This window comes from Amblyraja radiata, chromosome 6 (assembly GCF_010909765.2).
Source record: "Amblyraja radiata isolate CabotCenter1 chromosome 6, sAmbRad1.1.pri, whole genome shotgun sequence".
Classification (NCBI taxonomy): Eukaryota; Metazoa; Chordata; class Chondrichthyes; order Rajiformes; family Rajidae; genus Amblyraja; species Amblyraja radiata.
The window spans coordinates 52,921,657-52,947,950 of NC_045961.1; the positions used below are offsets into that span (position 1 = coordinate 52,921,657).

General features: G+C 44.0%; 1 protein-coding gene across 1 annotated transcript in view; it reads left to right on the forward strand.

Moving 5' to 3' along the window:
* LOC116974418 overlaps nt 1-26,294 on the forward strand; it is a 271,724-nt gene that overhangs the window by 156,459 nt on the left and 88,971 nt on the right. The window contains exon 4 of the mRNA XM_033022844.1: nt 14,553-14,793. Coding sequence (XP_032878735.1) covers nt 14,553-14,793 — 241 coding nt within the window. The remainder of the gene's footprint in view (nt 1-14,552; nt 14,794-26,294) is intronic.

The following is a 26,294-nucleotide window of genomic DNA, read 5'->3' on the forward strand; positions in this document are numbered from 1 at the left end:
GAATTTTGGTTGTCAGGTGGCTGCTGCCCAATTGTTTGCCTCGCCTTTTTAAAAAGTTTGTGTTCACAAAATGGATTTTGGTTGTCAGGTGGCTGCTGCCAAATTGTTTGCCTTGGCTTTTAAAATCGTTGCAACAGTTGGCTGCCAGCCCAAGAATCCATTCGGCCTACTATGTCTATACTAGCCCTATGGAAACCAGTACCTTTGGCCCGCAACACCCATACTAGCACAACAGAAAGCCCCCCACCCACTGGCGAGCAATATTGGAATTGGTGGAGAGGTGGAATATTGCATTGGTGACCAGCCCTCCCATGTGATGCTGGGACCCAACGGGTCCCACTTAGTCTAGTAGATACCAGTGGGCTTTCTAGGTCGTGAAACTCCAATGAGCCAATCAAAATGTCCGGTCAGTGAAGGACATGGCCTATGGCTGCCTTCGACTGCCGTAAGTAAATAGTGACCCCACTCCACTGCTCTTCGACGAAACAGCGACCTATTTTTAGTCGAGGCCGGTTTTAATCATGATGGAAAAAAAGCAGCAACCTAGATGAAGCCTCGATCACACGGGAACCACTTTAGACAATTATGGAGAGTGACCAAACCCTCCTGTGACCTTGTGGCGACCTTTCAGCGACCATGGGTGGCGGGCAAAGTCACCAGAGGTTGCTGTGGAGGTCTCCTAAGTGGGACAGGCCCTTTAATGTCTGCCGAGCTTCACAGCTTTATCTCTGGCTTCTTAAAAGTTGTATCCACTCCTTCTTCCCCCTTCTCCCCCCCTCCCCCCCTCTTTTAAAGCACTTACCATACACTGTGCTTTTTAGCTTCTTAATTACAGCGCCAACCTTCCTGTTCATCGCGGTGTGTGTCTGTATCACATTGGCTTTGCACCGTGTGAATTTCACTCAGACAGCGCTCCCCCCCGCTTGCCCTGTCCCCTGCCGACATAACGGGCTGGTGAAGGAAGCGATATGTTTGTGTTCCATTCTGACAGTTACCATTCCAGTTGCCGGTTTTTCAGGCGACTGAAAAATCACCTAAGTGGGACAGGCCCACTATGGTGTTTCAGCATTTTGGTTAGGATGGCTTACCAGACTACTTCAGAGAGCAGTTAAGTGTCGAACACATTGCTGAGAATCTGAAGCCAGGCTAAATGAGGATAGAAGATATTGTTTCCAAAACAAGATAGGTTTTTAGTGTCACTCCTGTAGTTTTAATGTCACTATTACTGCAACTGGGTTTGAAAAAATCTATGGTTATTTATTGGCATTTAAATTTGGTTTAAATTTCAACTACTTTTTCAAGATAGTTAGCCTCGACATCTCTTTTACTAGTGTGGAAAGTTAACCATTGATCTGTTATTCCCACAAAGGTCAAAAATATGATTTAGATGAGGATTTAATTATTTAGAGTGCTGAATCTGGGAGGTTGATATCTGGAAACACCATCTTGTGGAATGCAGACTATTCTGATTCTGAATCTTGTATGAATCAGTGATAAAACTGTCAGGGAACGAAGACCCAGTGAATGCTCGTTAATGAGCAAACAGCTGCTCATTGAAAGTTGATTTTATACATGCTGATTCAACAAATGCTCATGGCATAAATGCTGAGTCAATAGGAATGTGAGTACATTAGTATCATTGGCTGCTGACTCAGCTAATGCTGTCCACATGTATAATGATTACTACTGAACCATTAAATACATAGACCGCTATCGTGGCAGCGAACAGGCTAAGATGTTGAGCTCTAGAGGTTTACAGAACAAATTGAGTCTTTTCCGCCCATCAGGCCACAAATCACAAAAAGCATTCCACCTCATACTGAACCATGGAATCACTCAAATTCATTATCCTTTGTGTTCGCTTACTGAGTCAAAAAATATGGAACTGCAGACACTGTTTTCCAAAATTGGACACAAATTACCAGGGTAACCCAGTGGGTCAGGCTGCATACCTGGATAAGTCCTATTTATGTTGACTGGCTTGCTGAGTTACTCCAGCACTTTGAAACGTGTGAAGCTTGTGAAGTGTCCTAAATCTGTGCAGGCTACATTGAATGATCTTCCTTTATTGTCCCCTCCTCTCTAAAAAAACTCTATTAAGTCAGTTAGTCCCAAACATTCCAACAAATTTGTGACTGATCTTAACCTTTTCCTCTCTAAATACTGACATTTTAACTCCCAAGTCTTTTTTCCAGTAACATTTCCACCACTTACAATAGCATGTCCGCCTGATATCAGTGTCCACCCTGCATTTACTTGTACATCAAAGAATTTAGCTCGCAACTTTTTACTTTTTAAATAAATGATCCACATGAGGTATCTTCCATTCCTCTGGAGCTAAGTGCAGTTGAAGAAGAATGGAAAGTGATAACATGGTTTACACTAATTCCTTTCATGCTATTTTTCTGTGTATCCAATAGGACTAATAACATCTACCATTATCTATATTAAGATCGTTCCACTAGCGTATTTTTAGAACACCAAAGGATTTCCTTGATTTTAGCTTCTAACATTTTTCAAGCTCAATTTTACTTCCTAATTTTCTTCTACCTTTCAATCCTGTATACTCAAGAGGATTTGACTAGTGTTGAACTCTTGATATTTGTTATAATTTTCATTTTTTATAGCCTTATTAGCACGTATTATTTAGTATCTTCATGGAAATTTGCATTTGAGAATTCCTCTTTTTCTTTTACTGGGAACATCATCATCTCCTTCTTGAGTGTCCCCTGCTGCTCTGACACTGATTTATTTTCAAATATCTATTTTCCAGTCCACTTTTATCATACCATAATCCAACCTAGTAAAATTGCCTTATCCCAATGTAAAACTTAATCATTCAGTAACTATACTAAACTTAATCAAAGCTCCCAGAGGAGGCAGGTACAATTATAGTGTTTTAAAAACATTTGGACAGGTACTTGGATAGGAAAGGCACGAAGGAATATGGGCCTATGGTAAACAATGGGATTAGCGAAGATAGTTACCTTACAGAGTATGGACAATGTTGGCTGCAGGGACCTGTTTTTGCACTTTTTGCTTTTATGAATCCCTACTTCCAGAAAACTTTGCTTTAAGAAATAGAAACAAGAGTTGTCTAGTCACCTTTAAGATTACTCTGCCATCTAACTAGGTCAGCTGAGAGACTGGTGATGTTGAGTGTGAAGGGGTCGGAGGGGAGTGCCTTAGGACGTGGATCTATCATGGCATGAGGAAGATCAGTAGATAGGGATTGAGGTTTGAGGCTTGGGTACATTGGTGGGTTAGTAAGGAGACTGGTATGTGAGGAGAGATCAGTGCTCTGCAGTAGGTGGGGGCTTTGGTGTTGTGGAAGTGGTGGGAGACTTTGACGGTTGAAGGATAAAAAGGATGGAATTTGCTTTATGGTGTTTCAGTCGGACATCCGTCTTGAGACACTAAGCTAAGAATCATTCTGCGTTCTTAGGTAAACCTAAAGGATCCCAGGACACTATTTGAGAAAGAAGCTTATAATTGCTAAGCTGGTCACCAGATGTTCGCGGGTGGTTGCCGGGTAGTCGCCTTCATGGGTGTGAGCAGTTCCCACATTCTGGGAACTTGTCGCGGCCTCATGATGGTCGTGCAAATGTTTCAGCATGTTGAGAAATTAGCGCTGACCAGAATTAAGCCGCCATGGAAAGTAGCGAGAATTCTCGTGCCGTAGGTGGGTCGCCAGGAGGTTAAAGGTTATCGTAGGTTGTAGCTGGTGCTGACCGGTGAATTTCATTGGCTCATTGGGAAACAAAACGCAAGCAGTGGTTTTCAGAACCAAGGATAACCGACCGGTAATGTTAATGTCCGCCGAGCTTCACAGCCGTGTATCTCTGGCTTCTTAAAAGTAGTCTCCACTCCTTCTCCCCCCCTTCTCCCCACTTCTCCCCCTTCTTTCCCCCCCCTCCCCCCCTCTTTTAAAGTACTTACGTGACCCTTCCCGTACACTGTGTTTTCACTGTCTTAATTACAGCGCCAACCTTCCTGTTCATCGCTGTGTGTGTCTGCATCACATTGGCTTTGCTCCGCGTGAATTTCACTCAGACAGCGCTCCCCCTGCTTGCCCTGTCCCCTGCCTGCATAATGGGCTGGTGAAGGAAGTGTGTTTGTGTGTGTGTGTGTGTGTTCCATTCTGACAATCGCCGTTCCAGTCGCTGGTTTTTCAGTCGCCGGTTGGTGAAGGAAGTAATGTGTATGTTCCACTTTCGACAGTCACCGGCAGTCGCCTGAAAAATCGCCTAAGAGGGACAGGCCCATAAAGATATACTAAAACATACATTTAACTACAGACTAAAAACAACAAAAGAAGAATAGGACGAGACAGACTGTTGACGAGACTGCCATCGTACGGTGCCACCCAGTTACTTATTCTCATGACTAATTGCAGAATAATATATCTGTTTTTGTTGATATTTGGAGCGCTAACTGTGCATATAGGAAAACATATTACACAATATGTGACATTCTTTTGTCCATCAGAAGATAGTATTATTTTGTGTTTAGAGAAAACCAAATGGACTGAACATGTGCAAATATGGCTGATTTATTTATTGTGTTAGTCAAATAAATAAAACAACACCATAAGAAAAGCCAAGATGAGACAGAACAGAAGAAAATATTTGTACATAAGAGAATACTTTGAATTCAGCTTCTAATACATCAATAGAAGAAACTTTACAATGTAACATTTCAAAGATGCTTTACCTGTCCAAATTCATTTGTCTGAATTAGAAAGGAATGCCCATTATTATACCAATCTATTTTTTTAGCTTTAGACACTAGTTGTGCATAAAGAATAAAGTGCTGCAATATCCTTCATCTAATCAGGTTAAGAGGGTAGTAGCTACAGGGGAAAACTTAGATTGTTTTTTTCTTGAGCTTGGGAGACTGAGGGGAGGTCTGATAAGAATTTGTAAAATGATTAGAAGCATAGATAGGATAGACAGTCTGAACCTTCATTTCCAGGGTGAAAATGACAAATGCTACAGGGCAGTGCTATAAGGTCAGAGCATGTGCAGCCAGATGGGATTAGTTAAGTGGAATTATGTTTGGCACAGACATCATGACAAAGGGGCTTGTTCCTGTGCTATATTTTTCTGTTCTTTGAATAATTAAATAACCAAATCCCCTCCGCTACATCTTTTCCACCCCTTACATTTAATCTTTTTAATATGATTTTCTATCTATCAATATAAATTATTTCAAAAAATAGAAAATAAACCACTTGACTAAACATCGTATCTCTGCTACTTTGTCTCTCTTTGATCAGCATGTTAAATCTAAGATATTTGCCTCTCAGACGCGAGTCTTTTGTAATTGTTGATTGAACAGAAGTGGTAATTAGCTGTTTCAAAGTTCAATATGTGCCTCTGCATCTTTATTTCATTCCCTTCTTTTCTTCTCCATTTCTATCTGACACGTGTCTCTATCAACACCTGCAAATACATGGACTCTTTAGTTTAGAAAATAAACACAATCTGAATTTTACATCAGTGAACATTTTGTCATCTGAACTTCAGTAAATTTTGCAGATCTTTTTGAAATTGAAACTGACATATCCTGGGACATTAGCTACAAGATATGTTCAAACCACAAATCTTAACAGTGTTTCAAAACTCCAAGGTCATCTTTTTGAGATGGTATGAGGACTTTGGGTGAAATCTTTAATTAAAACATCAAAAGATGCATTAATACAATGAATACATTTAATTGTTTTGGGAAATACAACTTTATTTTAGTTTGGATTTATCATCATTACTTTGGATACTGTGATTTAACTTCATGAAGAAACAAATTAAGAAAACATCTAGAGAGAACGGAAAGTTAGGGTAGCATAGGGGCGCAGCTGGTAGAGCTGTGCCTCACAGCACTAGATACCTAGGTTTGATCCTGACCTCGCGTGCTGTCATGTGGAGATTGCACATTCTCCCTGTTATCACATGGGTTTCCTCTGGGTGCTCCAGTTTCCTTCCAAATACTGATGAAGGGTCTCAACCCAAAACGTCACCTATTCCTTTTCTCCAGAGATGCTGCCTGACACGCTGAGTTACTCGAGCATTTTGTGTCTTATCCTTCCAAAGACGTCAGGGTTTGGAGGTTAATTGGCCTCTGTAAATTGCCACGTTTCGATTCTGTATCTCTAAACTAACTAAATTAAACAGTGCTAAACCAGGAACTAGAAAACTTGATTATGAATTGTAATTGTGAGGTCACATAACTTACACTCAATTGTCATGAAAATTGTGAGAGGGCCACTTACTTATTTTATATCCTGACCATGATGGAGTTCATTTTTAAATACCCGTTGCCACTTCCTGAAAGATTTCAAACCTTTATGAGCAGTTTAAAATTTGAGTAAAATTATTAAGATATTAATATGAAAAGAGCACATCATCAAAAATAACCAGTTAAAGTTATGTCATTAACTTTAATCAAATTTCTGACATATTGTAATAACTAATGTGATATTGTAATGAGAAATAATTGACAACTTCTGGAACATCTTATTACTGATCTTAAAAGCTTTATGGAATTATATTAAAAGGGTTGTCAGGACTTGAAGTTCAGTTAGTTCATTTTCCAACCAAAAGTCATAAATTACCTTTTATGGCATTAAAATGGTTATCAAATATTAAATTATAATGGAGCATAAAATTATGATGTTGCGAAAACAGCAATATCTATTAGTTCTGGACCTGAACCATTAACTGTTTTTGTTTCCACAGATGTTGCCTGTCATGCTAAGTGTTTTTAGCATTTTGGGGGGTTTATTTCAGATTTCCAGCAACTGCTGGGGTTTTTTTTCCTTTTCAATATTTATTGATGCCGAAACACTAATCAATCCCCTGCCGTATATTAAACATGAACAAAGGCCTGGATCTTCATGATTCATTGATTCTTTTCCCATCTATTAATGAGAAATTGAACCAAGGTCAACTTTATAGTCTTGATCTCCAGAAGGTGAATTCTGAATATCAGGCATTAATTGGGAAAGACCTGGAAGAAATTTGCATGACTTGGAGTTTGCTCACAAAATATTTAAGGAGTAACTTGGGCTGATGGAACTATTCTTTGGGAACTTGGATAAGAAGAAAATATATTTTTGGAAAATACCTATTTGTCATGACTTAAAATTGGCAACAGGCCTTCATATATCATCGAGTTGCAGAGCCATGCAGCATGGAAACAGACCCTTCTGCTCACTGAGTCTATGCTGACTATTAAACACTATTTATAGGTTGACACAAAATGGATTGGACAGCATCTCTGGAGAAAATGGATAGGTGACATTTTGGCACGGGGGCCATCTTTGGTCCCGATCCGAAACGACACCTATCCATTTTCTCCAGAGATGCAATTTGACCCACTGAGTCACTCCAGCATTTTGTGTCTATCTTTGGTATAAACCAGCATGACTATGTACTATGGACACCACGGTACATACACATGAGCGTTTGGGAGACCGGCACTAATGACAGGGGTGGATTTTTCAGCTGCTGCGGGGGCTGCAAGCATCTTCTGCTGGGGGAGAGTATGAGGCATTTCAGCTTGACTTCGTATCCCCCAACCACGCTGGAGCTTCAGCAATCCAAGGACTGGATCATGCTGAGGAGCGCTGGGAGCACTGAACTCAATCACTCATTCATTGAGTCAGTGAGGTCAGCTGGCGGCCACTCTGCCTGCTTCTGTTTGCTCTATTGTCACAGTTGTTTCTGTGATCCTCTCCCACACTCTATTTTAGTTTATTTTAATCTCATGAATAGTTTGGGTTATAAATAATTCTCAGGACAGAGCCTTGTCGTAACCTGTGGACTTTCTGTTCCCTGATCCTATGCTAATCCTGTTATATTCTCCCCATATTCCCACCACCTTCCTGCAGATTTTATCACTCACTATACAATGGTGGCAATTTACAGTGCCTATACTTATTTTCCAGAGATGCTGCCTGATCCATTGAGCTACTCCAGCACTATGTGTCTTTCTTTGTAAACCAGCACCTGTAGTTCCTTGTTTCTACGTAATTGTAAATTGGTTACTTCACACTATCCAATTGTAGTGCTTATTAGTAGAAGCTCTGCCCACCATGCGGTTCATATCAGAACTCAGCTCATGCTGTTGGTCGAATAGCTGCTACGCTTGTTATAACAGCATGCTGAAGTATACTGTAAGTGAACTTTAATAAACAATGTTGTACCATGTTGTGCGAATGACTGACTCATTTACAGTAATCTACCAGCCTGATGTCTTTGGGACATAGGAGAAAACTGGAGTGCCTGGGTGAATCCATGCAAACACAGGACGAATGTGCAATCGCCACATAGGGCTACACCAGTGGTCAGGAATGAATCCTGTTCAGTGACAGGACTCCAATTTTCCCATAAATCCAAAAGAGACCATGGAGGCAGTGTCAGGAATCCCCAGGACAGCCACGGCTCATTAAAAGGAGTTGCAGATGACATCATCACCCAATTTGTCCTAATAATAGTGGAGTGTGCACTGGTGGCAGCAGCTAAAGACACAAATCTGAAGAAGGATCCAACGCAAAATGTTGTTTGCCTATTTCCTCATCAGGTGCAGCTTCACCCACTGAGTTCCTCCAGCACTTTATTGTTCGCTCAAAATTCCAGCATCTTATATGCCTCCACTTGACTTACCCACTGTCTACCAGCTACCTGGAGCTCATCTGATGCCCTTTCTGGATCTTAGGACACCATATAATACTGGACACAAGGCTTATCTGATGCCATGCTCAAAACCAAGGGATCAGCGAGCGCTTGGACTTTACGGTGACAGTGGACCTGGGGTACGGGAGCAGGTTGGATTAGGGTATCAAGGATTCTGCTTCTGGGAAGGTCTTTAGCTACCATTGATCATGTTATAAGAACCCCTTTAAAAACTAAATACAGTCATGATGGGTCATAAGACTTTTTCAATTATTCAAGCGTGCTTAATTTTAATGTATACCGAAACAAAACAATGATATTTGAACTTGCAGCAGCAGCATAACGACTCTGTAAACACAGTACTCAAAAGTGGTAGGCCCCCCTCGGTCATGACTGACCATGGGTGATGTATTGAATTGAATTGAATCCTTTATTTGTCATTCAGACCTTTCGGTCTGAACGAAATGTCGTTGCCTGCAGCCATACATGTAATAATAAACAACACACAATAAACACAAATTAACATCCACCACAGTGAGTTCACCAAGCACCTCCTCACTGTGATGGAGGCAAAAGTCTTAGGGTTACTGTCTCTTCCCTCCTCTTCTCCCTCTGCGCTGAGGCGATACCCCACCGGGCGATGGTAAGTCAGTCCCGCGGTTCAAGCTCCGCGGCCCAGGGGTGGTTGAAGCTGCCGCCCTCCAGTCCAGCGGACGCAGCTGCTGCCACGGGAGCTCCGGAAAACAGGCACCAGCCTGAGACCCGCGAGCTCCCGACGATGTCGTCCACTGGCCCACGGCCGAGCCCCGGATTCAGGTCGCCGCCGCCAGAACGCCGCCTCAGCCACCGGAGCACCGTCTCCGCCCCGCACCGGGCCGCCCACACGGGAGCGTCTCAGCCCCGCACCGGGCCGCCCACACGGGAGCGTCTTAGCCCCGCACCGGGCCGCCCACACGGGAGCGTCTCAGCCCCGCACCGGGCCGCCCACACGGGAGCGCCTTCCAGCCAGGAGCCGGGTCACCCTCACGGGAGTGTCTCAGCCCCGCGCCGTCCGCCCTCACCGGAGCGCCGAGTCGTGCCGCTGCCCGAACGCCGCCGCAGCTCGGAGATGGCCAGCCTCGCATTGGTAAGTCCTGGCTGGCTCAACCTCCGGAGCCTCGCGGTCGGTCGCAGGTTGGAGGCCGCCAGCTCCACCATTAGGCCTCAGCTCAGACAGGGAAGGGAAGGGGGATACGACAAAAAAGTTGCATTCCCCCGAAGGGAGAGACAGAAAGCCCTGTTTCAGCCACCCCCCCCCCCCCCACACATAACACAACCTAATAACCAAAAGTTTAACTGAACAAGACCAAAAAAAAACAACACAAAAAAGCAAAAACAGACAGACTGCAGGCGAGCCACAGCCGTTTCACAGCGCCGCCACTTCCGGATCTGTAGTCGGAGCCCCTAAGGCAGTTTGTCGTTTGCAGTAACCTAGTCGGATGCAAGCCTGGCCGATGTCGTATGGAGGTAAGGCAATAGCAGCACGTCCCCCCTCTCCACGTCACTGATCGATCCAAAGGAACAGCAGGGTTGTTACAGTTTGGCACCAGCGCCGTCGCAGGAGCTGCCAGAGCGAGGTTGTAGACAACAACAAACTGCCTTAGGGGCTCCGACTACAGATTTTCTTGAGGTTTACTCCTGGAGCCTTTTCCATTACTGGATATGGCAACAAGGCAGTGGAGAGTTTACCCTCTCCTAGATGGACTGCCTTCCCAGGCCGAAGAGCCCCATCTGCCCAAGACTCGTGGGGGCGGGAGCGTCTACCTTCCCATGCAGATCTATTGCACCTGCCCACTGCCCACAGTACTCAATAGATAACATAATAAAACAAACAAAATGAAGTTCTATAAATTTAAAAAAAACAATATTAATGCAAAGCAAAATAAAAGCCTGAAGTCCCCAGTGCAATCAGGACAGTTAGTAGTTCCCACTAGGGGCGCTGCACTGGCAGCAGCCTCTACCTACAGCCTGTCTGTTATTTCTATTTTTTTTATTAATTTTAGTTAGTCTAAAGTCTTGTGTTGGGGGAAACTTTAACTTTTCTATGTGGGGGAGGGGGGCAGGGTAAGGGGGAAACCGTTTCCCAGTCTCTTCCTGGCGGGGACGCGACTATTTCTCCGAGTCGCGTCCTCTCCCCCCACCTCGCGACCTACCAGCTGGATCGGAGCGGCCTTTCCTGCCGGGGACCGGGAACCGGACCAGGGCTGCTACAGCGGCGGTGCAGCGCTGGAGTCACCGTGGAGCGGGCGATGCCTACCCGGGTCGCCGTTTGGAGCTCCGAAGCGTTGAGCCGCTGCTCCAACATCGTGGAGCTCTGGTGCGGAGAGCTTCCAACGCGGGCGGCGCTGACCGTCATCGTGGATTCCTGGGGCTCCTTGCAGAGGGTCTCCAGCGGCAGTCTCCACCCGGCGCTGCCTGCGGACTTTGGAAGCCGCCGACTCCGGTAGGAGGGGGCCGACTCTGGTGTCCACGCCGCTGAGGACGTCCCGCAACCCCGACGTCGGACCTACAACACCCCGGCGAGCGGTCCTGAACATCGGGCCGCCCGTAGCAGCAACTGCGGAGGGCACGGGGAGGCCCTGACCACGAGGAACAATGGAGGAAGGGACTGACTTTGGTGCCTTCCCACACAGTGGGAAACTTTGATTCTGCTGTGTGGGGATGTTTTATGTCAAACCCTATAGTGTGTTGTGTCCCTTTTTTTTATTGTATGGCTGTATGGGAATTTCATTTCACTGTGCCATCTGGTACATGTGATGAATAAATCTATCTTGTATCTTGTATCTTGTAGTTCTGAGTTTAGTTGGTATTTGTAGTGTTCAATAGCCTGATGGCTGTTAGGAAGAAAGTGTTCCTGAACACGGTGGTCATGCTTTTCAGACACTTATTCCTTCTTCACAATGACACGAGTGTAATGAGAGCGTGGCCAGGGTGGTGTGGATTCATGATGATGCTGGCTGCCTTTTTGGGCTTCCTATAGATCCCTTCAGTGGTGGAGAGATCAGTACCCATGATGAACCGGGCAGTGTCCTATGGGAATCTGGGAATAACCGTGCATAGTTTCTTGAAGGTGGAATCTCATATAGATAGGGTGGTAAAGAAAGCTTTTGGTATGCTAACCTTTATAAATCAGAGCATTGAGTATAGAAGCTGGGATGTAATGTTAAAATTGTACAAGGCATTGGTGAGACCAAATCTGGAGTATGGTGTACAATTTTGGTTGCCCAATTATAGGAAGGATGTCAACAAAATAGAGAGAGTACAGAGGAGATTTACTAGAATGTTGCCTGGGTTTCAACAACTAAGTTACAGAGAAAGGTTGAATAAGTTAGGTCTTTATTCTCTGGAGCGCAGAAGGTTAAGGGGGGACTTGATAGAGGTCTTTAAAATGATGAGAGGGATAGACAGAGTTGATGTGGACAAGCTTTTCCCTTTGAGAATAGGGAAGATTCAAACAAGAGGACATGACTTCAGAATTAAGGGACAGAAGTTTAGGGGTAACATGAGGGGGAACTTCTTTACTCAGAGAGTGGTAGCGGTGTGGAATGAGCTTCCAGTGGAAGTGGTGGAGGCAGGTTCGTTGGTATCATTTAAAAATAAATTGGATAGGCATATGGATGAGAAGGGAATGGAGGGTTATGGTATGAGTGCAGGCAGGTGGGACTAAGAGAAAATAATTGTTTGGCACGGACTTGTAGGGCCGAGATGGCCTGTTTCCGTGCTGTAATTGTTATATGGTTATATGGTAATCTCCTATGTTCCTGAGCGTTCGAGTTGCCGAACCAGGACATAATGCAACCAGTCAATATGCTCTCCTCCGGACACATGCACAGATCCAAGAGAGTATTTGTTAACATAGAAACATAGAAACATAGAAAATAGGTGCAGGAGGAGGCCATTCATCCCTTTGAGCCATTCATTGTGATCATGGCTGATCGTTCCCAATCAATAACCCATGCCTGCCTTCTCCCCATATCCCTTGATTCCACCAGCCCCTAGAGCTCTATCTAACTCTCTTAAATCCATCCAGTGATTTGGCCTCCACTGCCCTCTGTGGCAGGGAATTCCACAAATTCACAACTCTCTGGGTGAAAATGTTTTTCTCACCTCAGTCTTAAATGGCCTCCCCTTTATTCTAAGACTGTGGCCCCTGGTTCTGGACTCACCCAACATTGGGAACAGTTTTCCTGCATCTAGCCTGTCCAGTCCTTTTATAATTTTATATGTTTCTATAAGATACCCCCTCATCCTTCTAAACTCCAGTGAATACAAGCCTAGTCTTTTCAATCTTTCCTCATATGACAGTCCCACCATCAATCGGGATCAATCTCAATTATTAGTTCTGTTCTGGACCCACTCTCAGCTTCACTTGTATCAGCAATAGGCCCATGTACAAGCACTTGAAAGATTGCTGGTTAAGCTGATGCTGTAAGTAGGTATGTTGCAAAGCCTACCTGAAGCGTCGCTGAAAATCTGTCGCTGCGGGTGTGCGCGATTTTGGCGCCGTTTAGAGGGGGCGGGTTTAAAACGCGATTTTCTCTAGGCTGTTCAAATCGAAGATGTTCAGCCTAGTTAATTATTAACGAAAAATCGCTGGAAGACCCCGTCGCAAAAGCTATTATTAGTTTTAAAGGCCTCGTATAATAGTTATAGTAGTTTAAAAATCAATCTCTAAATCCGCGACCACCAGCAACCGCAGGGTCTCATAAAGCAGACAACTGAAGGTAGGCTGCTTATTTTTACATTAAAAAGGGCTTCTTAAGATCCCTTTATACAAAGTTTAATATTGCGAGTAGCTCATTTTGGGCCCATTATATCCCGTAGTATTTTTCTGGGCATTTGAGGCACAAATCTACCGCAATGTGAACGTTCTAAACCAGCGCGTTCACAGGAACCCACTAGAAAGCTGATTTAAAATGGACTTTAATTTACAGCAATTGAACACTAAATTCCTTCCATTTGGCCTATAAATTAATGTAAATGAGATTTAAAAATCATGTTTTATTGTGAATTATTTATGAATATTATTTGGTCACTTAGGCTATTTAAAAATGTTAATCATTTATTAAGAAATTGATAGATGTTTAGATCTAGTAATTGAAGTTTGAAATTAGCTACACTTGGGTAACTAACTAATTATATGCTTTAATTTCAGGTCATCCAAGTAAGATTATTTTATATTTGTTTCAGAATGGTTCAATCTACGATAACTGAAAATTTCATTCAGTTCTCTTAATTTTTAAGAAAGTTATGGGCTTTTGACTGTTCACGATCACAGCTTTTTTGTTATGTCCATAGAAAATCAATAGGGAACAAGATGCTCATTTCCCAGTATGAAAATGGCCATAACTTTTTAAATACTTGAGATATGAAAGTGAATTCGGTGTCAAATTAAACTTCTTTTTATGCTTTATCTGATGGGATAAATTGCAGACTTGATTTTTAAAATCTCAAAATTTTGTAACATTGCCAAAGTTGTTTTTAACAATGACCAGAGAGGCAATATATCCAATTTTTTGACCTAGGGGACAAAGAACTGTTTTCCTTCAGTGAAAATAATATTTGACTTTCAAAGTTTTATTTCTGAATGCTCTGGAGTGTTGCCTTCAGAGGTTAATGGTCAGATTTTAGAACAGGTAACCACTATTAACATTTACTTTGTATGTTTTCAAATTATTATTCAGCATTTTCCTTTTTTGTATTAAATGTTGATATAATCTAGTGTGTTGGTTGTTCAGTAAATGCCAATTACAGTAAATGCCAATTACATATTGCTGCTTCCTTTAAACTAATGTATTCATATGACGATGGATTAAATAATTTAATTTTGCTCACTTTCAGGGAGAGTCTCCTGCCGCTGGTCTAATTGATTCTGAACAGGATATGGCTGCAATTGCTGAAGAGTGCTGGAATCCTATACCAAGTTTCTGTAGGTTACCTATGACTATCAGGCCTCCATTAGGTCTGGGAGCTATCTCAAGACTTTCTGCTGCCAAAAGCAGGATTGCATTGCAGAGTCAGAGAATACCAATAACTTCCACAGAACTTCAAATTCAAGGACAAGTTCGCCAAGAAATTGCAGGTAAATGACCATTAATTGAAATATCATGAATAAATTGAGCAAGTTCAAGACCACGCCCATTTTGATCACTTTTTGTCATAATGTATTAAATTGGTAGTTGTGAGATAGATGAATTTCATAGAATTGCTCTGAATTTTGGGCACACAAAATACATTGAGTTCATTGATGATTAAGTAAATAGAGAGTGTTGACGAAGATGTTTAAAAAAGAAGCCTGAGTGACCTTGTTTTCATCTTTATCGTTTTGAGATTGGGGGGGGGCAGTGGCAACTGAAACAAAATTCAAAATATTGCAAACAGGATGATTAGGGATGTCAAGAAAACACAAATAGATGGAAACTTGGAAACTGGTAGGACGAATCAGGATGGGCAACAAACTAAATAGTCCACGGATAAAGTTGGAGTTTAATGTGCATAAATCTTTTCAGAATGTATATCAAGCTGATAAATATTTTTTTTTAAAACATGGGATTCATGGGATACAGAAGCCACACAACAGAGAAGTTATGCCTAACGTTTATGGCTAAATCTGGTCCATGTATTGTATGCAGTTCTGAGCACCATCATTAGGAATGGTGGTTACTGTGTTTAAAATTTTATTGCTTCTGTGTTGTGGAAAATAGGAAAGGACTCTAATGAAGGATTTAATATAATGCCATAGGATTCAATTTGAACTGGATCTTCTCTTCCAAGAAGCAAAAGGTATAGGAAGATTTAAAACAATTGTAGTCGGAAAGATTGGAGGAAATAGACTCAATATGCATTTCCAATGAAAGTTGAATAGATGTATAATTGACAGGCTCTGGTGAAGGTGCAGGAAGAATGGTTTCATCAAACGGCTCTTTGCTTTTTGTTCACTTTTTCACTAAAAGGTAAAGAATATGCAACAAAAAAAAGACTGTGTTTTCAGTTAAAATGAGTGGGGCTAGGGATAATCGAGACAATGTGGACTTGGTTGTAAGGAAAGGGTTGTGGGAGAGGAGATGAGATGAGTGAAGGGAATGGAGATTAGCTGGGTGGGAGCAGAGGGGATTGGTGGCAGGGTTGCTGGGGGCGGGGACGTAGGTGAGAAGGTTGGGACATCCACCCAGATTTGACCAACTGCAATTGCACAAAACAAGAATATCCCCCCAAGTCTTGGAACTTCTTTAAATATGGAGATTAGCAGCATCAATGTGTTTGGGACATGAACTTAGACTTTATCTTGAGATGTGAGAGAGAATGTAGTAATAATTTCCAAGGTATGCTAAATCTGGTGCTTGTAAAACACAATTTTAACGTTAGATAACAGCTTCTCATTGATTTTCTTCCGCTTATTTCTAGAAGTTGGCAAGCAGCAAGCAATTGATTACTGTCTATTAAAATCTGTCAGATCTACTTGCAACCATTTCTAATAGGCAAACACGGTCTAATGGACCAAACACGGACAGGTGGAACTAATGTGGGTGGAGCACCTTAGTCAGCGTAGGCAAGCTGGGCCGAGAGACCTCTTTCTGTGCTGTATGACTCTCCTTCTTTTGACTCTCCCCGTCTACTTTTGTTAATTCTGTGAATATAGGCACAACTTGCTTATAGGAAAGATAAAAGTGCTCGACAAACTCAGGTGTTCAGGCAGTATAAATGAAAATGGACGATGATGTTTGGAGTCGTGGCCCTTATTCACACTGATGGAGTACTGGGAGGTAGTGGCAGGGCAAAAACTAGCAAATGGTAGGTAGATATTGGTGACGAAAGTTAATTGGCAGATGGATGAAGATACTAACAAACGATAGAGGTGAAATGGAGACAAAAGAGTGCCATATCAGTAAATAAAAGGAAGACCAAATGTGGACCCAGAGAGAGAGATAGAGGAAAGGGGGAGGAGAAGAGGGAGATAAAACGGAAATGGGGGAGTTAGGATGTGGAGGGGTGAGGAGAAGGAGGAGGGGAAAGTAACAGGGTGATGTGGGTAGTGGCAGAAAGGTGTGCACACGAGGGGTGGGGAGGTTGTGGGGGGCTGAGAAGTGGGGTGGGGGGGTTTGTTTACTTGAGATTGGAGAATTCAACGGTCATGCAATTGGGTTGTAAACTACCCAAGCAGAATATGAGATGCTGTTCTTCCAGTCTGTGTGAGGCCTCACTCTAGCAGTGGAGAAGGCCAGAATAGAAAGGTCGGTTTGGAAATGAGAAGGGGAGTTAAAATTGTTTGCAACCAAATACTCCAGCACGCCTTGGTGGACAGGGAGCAAGAGTTATCCGCAAGGATCGTCTAGTCTACACGATCTTGCCGATATAGAGGAGGCCGCATTAGGTTATTGAATGTAATCTTTTAGGATCTTTTTATTTGCATCTGCAGCCTCTTGTTACTCCACCATTTCCTTACACTCTGCCGTTTTCACATTCAATGTTTCTATTTTTCATGCTAATTTCCATCATATCAATGTATTTTACTTTTTTCTTTTCCCAGTTTTCTCTGTGCCTTCTCTGTTAAAGGATTTGACTCTTTATTGGGGTAAGGTTCTATGGCACCAATCACCCTCTGATTTCTTGACCTAATACAATTAACATGTGATCATTGCTCTTGTGAAATTTAATACACTTACTGGATAGTTTGTTTTAGCAGGCATTACAACCATTTTGTTGTTACTCAGCCTTATGAAACACCCACTCGGAGATGCACACAGTCAGTGAAATGCCTAGGAAACCCATAAATCACTGGAGTAATTCAGCGGGTCAGGCAGCATCCCTAGAGAACATGGCTTGGTGACGTTTCAGGTCAGACTGAAGAAGGATCCCGACCTGAAACATCACCTATTCGTGTTCTCCAGGGATCCTTCCTGACCTGCTGAGTTACTCCAGCAATTTTTGTCTTTCCTTGGTAAACCAGCATCTGCAGTCCTTGTTTCTACTGAAATGTCCACACAGATAGAGCCACATAAAGTCATGTGCGCACAAAAACATCCATGTAAAATAATCACTCTCACACTCAATTTGTGTAAGCACGTTTCCTTTTAGCTCCAAGCTTGCCTCTCCCCACAACCCCAAAAATTGGGACATTGTGTAGCAGTCTTGCCTCGCCAGTTAGAAGGATGTAGATTTAATCGAAGATCTGAGCACATGTGGACATGATGATACTACAGCATGAGAAGTACTGCTAACCTTTTGCTGAGTTGAGAAACAGAGCCCTGTCAGGTGAATGTAAAAGACTCCATGCTTTTTTTTAGGATAATCGAAACTGCCCCAAATATCTCAGCATTCAATTGTCACCGCTAAAGTAAATTGGCAATTTAATATTGTATTGCTGCTTGTGGAAGCATGCTATGCACAAATTACCTGCTGCATCTTTTATGTTACAACATGATCTGCATTAATCGACTGTACTTCGGAATATCTCACGGTTGTGAAAGGCACTATTTTAAATAAAAGGCTTTTCTAACAGCTCTTTACCAAAACTCTGCTAGCTTGAATCATGAAATTCTTCATTGGATGGCTGCGAAATCCGTTAATTTAAATATGCTTCGCTGACAGTTTTCTGGTATACATTTCTAAACTTGTACTGAACTTGATATTGCATTTCCCTGTGAGCTGCTCTCATTTGTTTGGTGATGTTAGTAGGTGCATATGACTGGTAGGTGATTAAGGTCACTGAGGCGACCACCTCTGCATGACCATAGCTTTGATCCAATTCCATTTCTGTCTTCGAAGTAATTTTTGAGCATGACTGATTTAAGTATGACTTTTTAACCTTTACTTTTCAGGATTTATGACTGTGTGAAGGTAGAGTGTGCTATTTTGAAATCTTTTTTAAGTGAGCTGTTAATAACACTTGAAAGCATGTATCACCAAATTATTTTTCACTGTCTTCAGACTCTTAAACAGGCCTCTCATGCTAAGGATGAATTCCTCATCCAATCAACCTTGTTACCACCCATACATTTTTTAAATCTGCATTTTCTCTGTAGCTGTAATAGTATTTTCTGCACTACTTTGATTGTCCCTTTGCACTATTTGGTGTATAGTTTGTATGGATAACACGATAAACAAACCTTTCTATACATGTGACAATAATAAACCGCTACCAATAATAAACCACTACCTGCAAGCGGCATTGTTCACATGTGCTTGTTTCCCTTGTCATTGGTGGTAGAGGTCACTGGTTTTGTAGGATTAGTTGGAATAGCCTGGGCAAGGTACTGCAGTGACATTTGGGGAATAAATGTTGAGAGTGGTTGATGGGGGGGTAATAATCAAAAGTGCCGCTTTATCATGAATTACAAAAGGACAAAGGACGTTTATTGTCACATACACCAATTGGTGTAGTGAAATTTGAGTTGCCATTGCAGCACACCAATAAAATAAATACAACATTATAGAATTTAACATTAAACATAAAAACAGCCCCCCACACCAGGATCAACGTTTCCCACTGAGAGGGAAGGCAGCAAAGTTCAGTCCACTTCCTCTATGTTCAACCGTGGTCGGGGCCTATTGAGGCCTCCGCAGTCGCCGCTACGGCAGCCCGATGTTTCAGGCCCTCTCATCGGGATGATGGAATTCCGGTGTCGGAAGAACGCTCTCAGTGGCTTGGAGTTCCGAAACGGCCGCTTGCTATCAGAGACTGCGGCTCCCAAAGTCCACAGGCCACGCTGGTCGGAGCTCCAACACTGGCGATCTCGGCAAAAGATCCCAGGCTCCGCGATGTTTAAAGTCAGCGCTGCTGCGGCTGGAACCTCCGCAGACCACAACTCCACGATGTTAAAGTCGGCAGTCCCAGCACTCCGGAGCTCCACACGGCGACCCGGGTAAGGCATCGTCCCGCTCCGCGATGGTACCTCAGTACTGCGCTGCCGATGCTAAGAAGGCAATGGACATTCACTCACTGTTGGTTACCCTGTCGCGGATCTGCCCTTCCAGCAGGTTCTTATGTGGCTTGTCCAGTAGTAGTTCAAGTGCAGACTACGCAGATAAGACTAGTTAGACTGACATCATGGTTGGCACAAATATGTTGGGTTGAAAGCCTTATCCTGTGCTGTAGTTTGTTCTATGCTCTAAGTTCTCAAGCTATGAACATTTGTATTTTGAAAGTTGAAAAATGTATCTTCAATCTGCCTCAGCTGGCATCAACTGCTGCCAAACACACACACAACTTGATCTGTGGAATTGATCTAAGGCAATAAAGTGGCATAGCTAGAACTGCTGCGATATTGAAATTATGATAATGAGTGTGAGCAAAAATAATTTGTGATCTGCACTGGTTTAAGTGAGCATGGGTTAATTATGCATCGCAATTCCACTGCATGTTTCCAAAGATATCCAATCAGTGTGCAATTGTTCACCTATAATCATTATCCTATCACCTATATCCACACCCACATATAGGTTTTTCTAGGTTTAATTTACTGAATATCACCATACATGGTTTACTGAGAAGACTCAGACAAGGTTTCATATTTGGTCGTTGTAAAATGCTGATTTTTTTATGAAATGCATTTCTTTCAAATAAAAGTTTGAATGTCTTTTAAATTACTGAATCTGTGACAGAGACCTTTGTGAATAACAGACGATTAGAGAATGTGAGCACTGCTGAAGGCATGCTATTTTAATGCCTTTGAAGACTGAAATTGTAATACATGATTTCAAGTTTTATGTAAATCAGAAGCAAAATAAGAAGAATGTGCAAATATATATCACTGTCTAACTTTTTGCGGCCGTTTTGGAGGTCCAAGCCGCTGAGGTCGGCTTCCCGTTCCGACGTTGGAGTGCCAACATCCCAGCGAGCGGGCCTGAGCGGCGGGCTGCCCGTAGCGGCGACTGCGGAGGGCTCCGGAGGCCCCGACCACGGGTGAACATAGAGGAAGATGACTGACTTTGGTGCCTTCCCTCACAGTGGGAAACTTTTGATTCTGCTGTGTGGGGATGTTTTATGTTGAACGCTATCATGTTTGTGTTCTTTATTTTATTGTATGGCTGTATGGTGATCACATTTCACTGTGCCAACTGGCACACGTGACAAATAAACGTATCGTGTATCGTGTAACTTCCTTTTCTTGTTTATTTGGACCTTGGAGCAGATTTCAGGACACTAGGTGCAATAGTGATAATCATATCTAAGCTTGCACAGTGTTGTAGATTATATAAACATATTACATTGCAATGCAAAAAAAAGCCAAACTGTATTGCTTGCTAATTCACAGTCTGTTGTTTTTTTCATCACATATTCCCATTATATATAAGCAGGGTAGACAAAAATGCTGGCGAAACTCAGCGGGTGAGGCAGCATCTATGGAGCCTCTATGGACACTCTTCTTCGGACCCGTCTCGACCCTAAACGTCATCTTTTCCTTCGCTCCATAGATGCTGCCTCACCTGCTGAGTTTCTCCAGCATTTTTGTCTACCTTCGATGTTTCCAACATTTGTGTGCTCCTTCCAGTGTTCTTGCTGTTTGATTTTAAAAGCAGTCTCTCAGTTTAGTTAAGTTTATTATTACTGTCGTCTGTACCGAGTTATAGTGAAACAAATTTTTTGCATGCTATCCACTCAAATCATACTATATATACATTAGTATAAGCGAGTTCGGTATTCTGACTGCGCATGCCCAGGTCAGAGATAAACATTGGAGGGTGCGGATCTGCTGTGTGTTATTTTTAGTTATCAGACCTTCGTTTTAGTGAGTGCTTTAAGCTTCGTGCTGCTCCGTGTGGTCAGGGTCGGCGGGGTCCATGGTCGGGGTCGGGGGTCGGACGTGGGCGCGGGTCTCCGGCGCCACGAGCGCTGCCGAGCCGCCGCTGGACCGTCCCCGTCCCTCCCCCGAGTGTCCCGTCCCCATCCAGAGGCAGCTGGAGGTGTCGGACCGGGCTAGCAGCCGAAGCGGGGGGGGGCTCGGCGCCGGCTTCTTCCTGGCTCCGCTCCGGCTCCTGGGGGGGCCGACCGCTGACTGCTCCGCTCTCCCTATCCAGTGGCCGTCAGTTTGCCCCCTCGGTGGAGGGCATTTCATTACAAACAGTGAGACAGTCGGAGCTGGGATAGGCAATCAGTTCCACTGTAGCTGCTTGCCTATCCCAGCTCCGGGGGGCCGAGCGCTGGCCACCGGCGAGAACGCACAGGGGGCGTCGCAGCGGGGGCGTCGCAGCGGGCCAGGCAACATCTCCGGAGAAGGGTCTCGTCCCGAAACGTCTACCACTCCTTTTCTCCGGGGATGCTTCCCGTCCAGCCGAGCCGCCGCAGCACCCCGCGTGTACCCCCGCCGACGGCCGGCGCTCAGCCCCGCCGTCAGCCGCTGGGTGGGGTGAGGGGCGTGGCCGGCCAACCTCCCCGGCAGGGCCTGTGGCTCGCCGCTCCGGGGTCGACCCGGACATCTCGACCACCCCCCAAGCAGAGACGGGACACCCAGGGGCGGGCGGTCCAGCGGCGGCTCAGCAGCGCCCGCTCGGCTTGACCCGGGCTCGGATGAGGCGCGGGTCTGTGCTCGCCTGTCACCCACTGGCATCTGCCCCCTCTCTCTTGCTGTTACACCCGCTCTTCCGCTACCTGGCACCCCCGTTCCTCAGATTAAATATATTCTTACACATAAATCATGAGCAAAGATAAAAATTTACATACAGTTTATGCAGCCAGCGCTTTGTTCACTTTTACTTTATAGTCAGTAACCTTTGACCTATTCCATGGTTCCTTGCGTTTTTTCGGAATACCGAACTCGCTTATTAATCAAGTCATACATAAGTACAAGAGGTGCATAACGAAAAATACTAGTGTGCAGAATGTTGCATTAAAGCCAATAATGTTACATCTACAGAGAAAGAGCAGATTGTTTAAAAAGTGCATGGGGTGCAATAAGGTAGAATGGGAAATTAGGATTGCACCTTTAGCTTATGGGAAGACTGTTCAGTGATCTGAGGGGAAGAAGGTGTTCCTGAACCTGGCAGTACGTGTTTTCAAGCGCTTTTATCTTCCTCCCGACAGAGACTAGGGAATGACTAGTGTAAATCACCCTTGATTATGTGCTCTGCTTTCCTGAGGCAATGAGAATTATAGACCGAATCAGTGGAGGTGTGGCAGGCCTGCATGATAGACTGGGCTGTGTTTAAAACTCTGCAATGTCTTGCTTTTTTTAGCATAACAGTTGCCATACCAAGCTGTGATGCATCCCGATAGGATTCTTTCTATGGTGCATTTATAAAAATTGGTAAGACTTGTTGGAGACAAGCCAAATTTTATTAGTCTTCTGAAAAAGTAGATAATTGATATGCTTTCTTGATGGTAGTGTAAGTGTGGATGGTGATATCTATGCTCAGGAAGATGGAGCAGTGAAGCACTTAATATTCTGAACCTCAGCACCATTGATACAGACCAGGGCTTGTATTCCATTCTGCTTCCTGAAATGTATAACCAGCTTCTTCATTTTGTTGACATTGAGGGAAAGGTTGTTGTCCTGACACCATAGCACAAAGCTCTTTATTTCCTTCCTGTACTTCATCTCATCATTGTTTGGAATCTGACCCACATCTGTGATGTCACCAGCAAACTTGTCGATGATGTGAAGTAGACGTTTGCCACTGGTTGTGAGTGTGGGTGCCCAATTTCTGCTCATCTTGAAGTGGACGTGCTCATAATGCCAGCAACTTGGTACCTATACTAGTTATTTGCTGCTATCTTCTCCTCATTTAAGCAGTTGGATTTTCTTACATTTAGATTAATTCTGAATTCATTTCTGCTCTTACTGCAAGTCCTTGCAAAAAGAAAATCAACTTGCATGATGACTGACCTTTGTATACACAGAATTTTCAATCAATATATTCTCAAGGTGAGGGCTAGAAATGAAAGAATTTTGTCAATTGTAACACAGAATCTGAATAGCGATACAATACAATAATACAATAGAATACAATACAATACAAATTTATTCGTCACATGCACCAACTAAGGTACAGTGAAATAAATTTGCCATGCAGCGATACAATTGAAAAAAATAACACACAATACGCTATAGAATTTAACATAAACATCCACCACAGCATTCTTCACTGTGGTGGAAGACAACAAAGTTCAGTCAGTCTTCCTCCTTTGTTCATCTGTGGTTGGGGCCATGAACCCTCCGTAGTCACCGCTATGGACGGCCGGGTGTACAGGCCCTCTCGTCGGGATGATCAAAACTCCGACGTCGGGATGGTCGAACAAACTCTGCGGCTTGGAGTGCCTGAATCGGCCACTTTCTTCAGAATGTTATAAACCGCAGGCCGGCAGTCGAAGCTCTTCTCCGGCGATCCTCGGCAAGGGATCCCAGGCTCTGGATGGTAAGTCCACGCCACGCCCACGGCTAGTAGCTCCGCAGACCACGGCCCCATGATGCCAAAGTCACCAGGCCAGCGATCAAAGCACTCCTTTATCTGGCGACCCCCGGCAAGTCTTCGTCCCGCTCCGCGATGGAAAAGTCCACTCTGTGCCCGCTGCTGAATCCAAGCTATTAGGTCGCGAGAGGGGAGGCAGAGAAGTGACATGGAAAAAGCCTCCTCTCCATCGAGGAAGTGACTGAAAAACGGTTTCCCCCTTTTCTCCCCCACCACCCCCAACATAAGACATACTGAGAGACACTAAAACAAACATTTAGACATACTAAAAAAAACAAAAAATGTTGAAATAACGAACACGCTGCTGGCAGGGCAGCCGACTCGCAGTGCCCCCAACCGACCATAGACAGATGTAGTGAGAGGGCACAAAATGATATTTGGGTCGAATGATTGTAGAGGCTCTTCTTGTAGTTTATCTGGTTTAACTGGTTTTGCCACTGGCATCATAGTGATCTGAGGTTCAAGAATTCAGCACAATTGTGTATTGTATGTTGTATTAGGCATTTCTGAAAGTGTCTCAGATTTTGTTGATCTATGAGTTCCAATTGTTACGCAATGTATGTGTTGTGCATGGCTTTAACCCTTTTATTCTTTGTTAATGTTTCTTTGCTGTGACATCCACTGATTGTTTTTTATTAATCCTCAGAACTTCACCTGATTTTCCGTTCTAGTCACATAAAAGGCCTGTTCCTACATACCTATTGTGAGAATGGGAGGGCGTGTTAATATATTAGTGGACTAGTGGAAGCAGCTGATTGGGAGTAACCCCAGATACTGCCGGCCCTGCTGATTTCTTCCAGCACTTTGTATTTTGTTCCGGGGTTCAGCATCTGCAGTTCCTTTTTGCACTCCCTGCACTCCCCCCTTAATTAAGGTAAGGGGGGAGTATGAGTGCCAGGGCAGTTTATTGTTCTGGATGTCAGATGTGGGAAGTCATGGAGTCTGATAGCCTTCCAGACGTCCACATCTGCGCCAGGTGCGTTAAGATGGGGCTCCTAAGGGACCATATTAGGAACCTGGAGCAGCAGCTCGATTACCTCTGTCTGGTCAGGGAGAGTGAGGAGGTCATAGAGAGGAGTTATAGAGAGGTGGTCACTCCAAGACCACGGGAGGCAGACAAGTGGGTCATGGTTAGGAGGGGCAAGGGACAGAGGCAGGGACTAGAGAGTACCCCGGTGGCTGTACACCTTGGCAACAAGTACTCCTGTTTGAGTACTGTTGGGGGGGACAGCCTACCTGGGGGTAGCGGCCGGGCCTCCGGCACAGAGACCGGCCCTGTTGCTCAGAAGGGTAGGGAAAAGAAGAGGAGGGCAATAGTAATAGGGGACTCTATAGTTAGGGGGTCAGATAGGTGATTCTGTGGACATAGTCAGGAGACCCGGATAGTAGTTTGCCTCCCTGGTGCCAGGGTCTGGGATGTGTCTGAACGTGTCCAAGATATCCTGAAATGGGAGGGAGAGGAGCCAGAGGTCGTGGTACATATAGTACCAATGATATAGGTAGAAAAGAGAAGAGGTCCTGAAAGGAGAATTTAGGGAGTTAGGAAGAGAGTTAAGGAGAAGGACTGCAAAAGTCACAATCTCAGGATTACTGCCTGTGCCACGCGACAGTGAGAGTAGGAATGGAGTGAGGTGGAGGATAAATGCGTGGCTGAGGGACTGGTGAACAGGGCAGGGATTCAAGTTTCTGGATCATTTGGACCTCTTTTGGGGAAGGTGTGACCTGTACAAAACGGACGGGTTGCACTTGAACCCGAGGGGAACCAATATCCTGGTGGGGAGATTTGCAAAGACTACTAGGGAGACTTTAAACTAGAATGGTTGGGGGGAGGGACTCAAATAGAGAAAGCTGGTAGACAGTGTGTGAGGCAGGAGGCAGAGAAGGGAAGCACTCAGACCCAAAATGTAGGGTATAAAGAAGAAAAAGATAATAAACAGAGAATAAGAGGTGGTGGGTTTCTTAAATGTGTATATTTTAATACTGGGAGCATTGTAAGAAAGGTGGAAGAGCTTAGAGCCTGGATTGACACCTGGAAGTATGATGTTGTGGCGATTAGTGAAACATGGTTGCAGGATTACTGTGATTGGAAACTAAATATTCCAGGATTTTGTTGCTTCAGGTGTGATAGAATTGGAGGGGCAAGAGGTGGAGGTGTTGCATTGCTTGTCAGGGAAGATA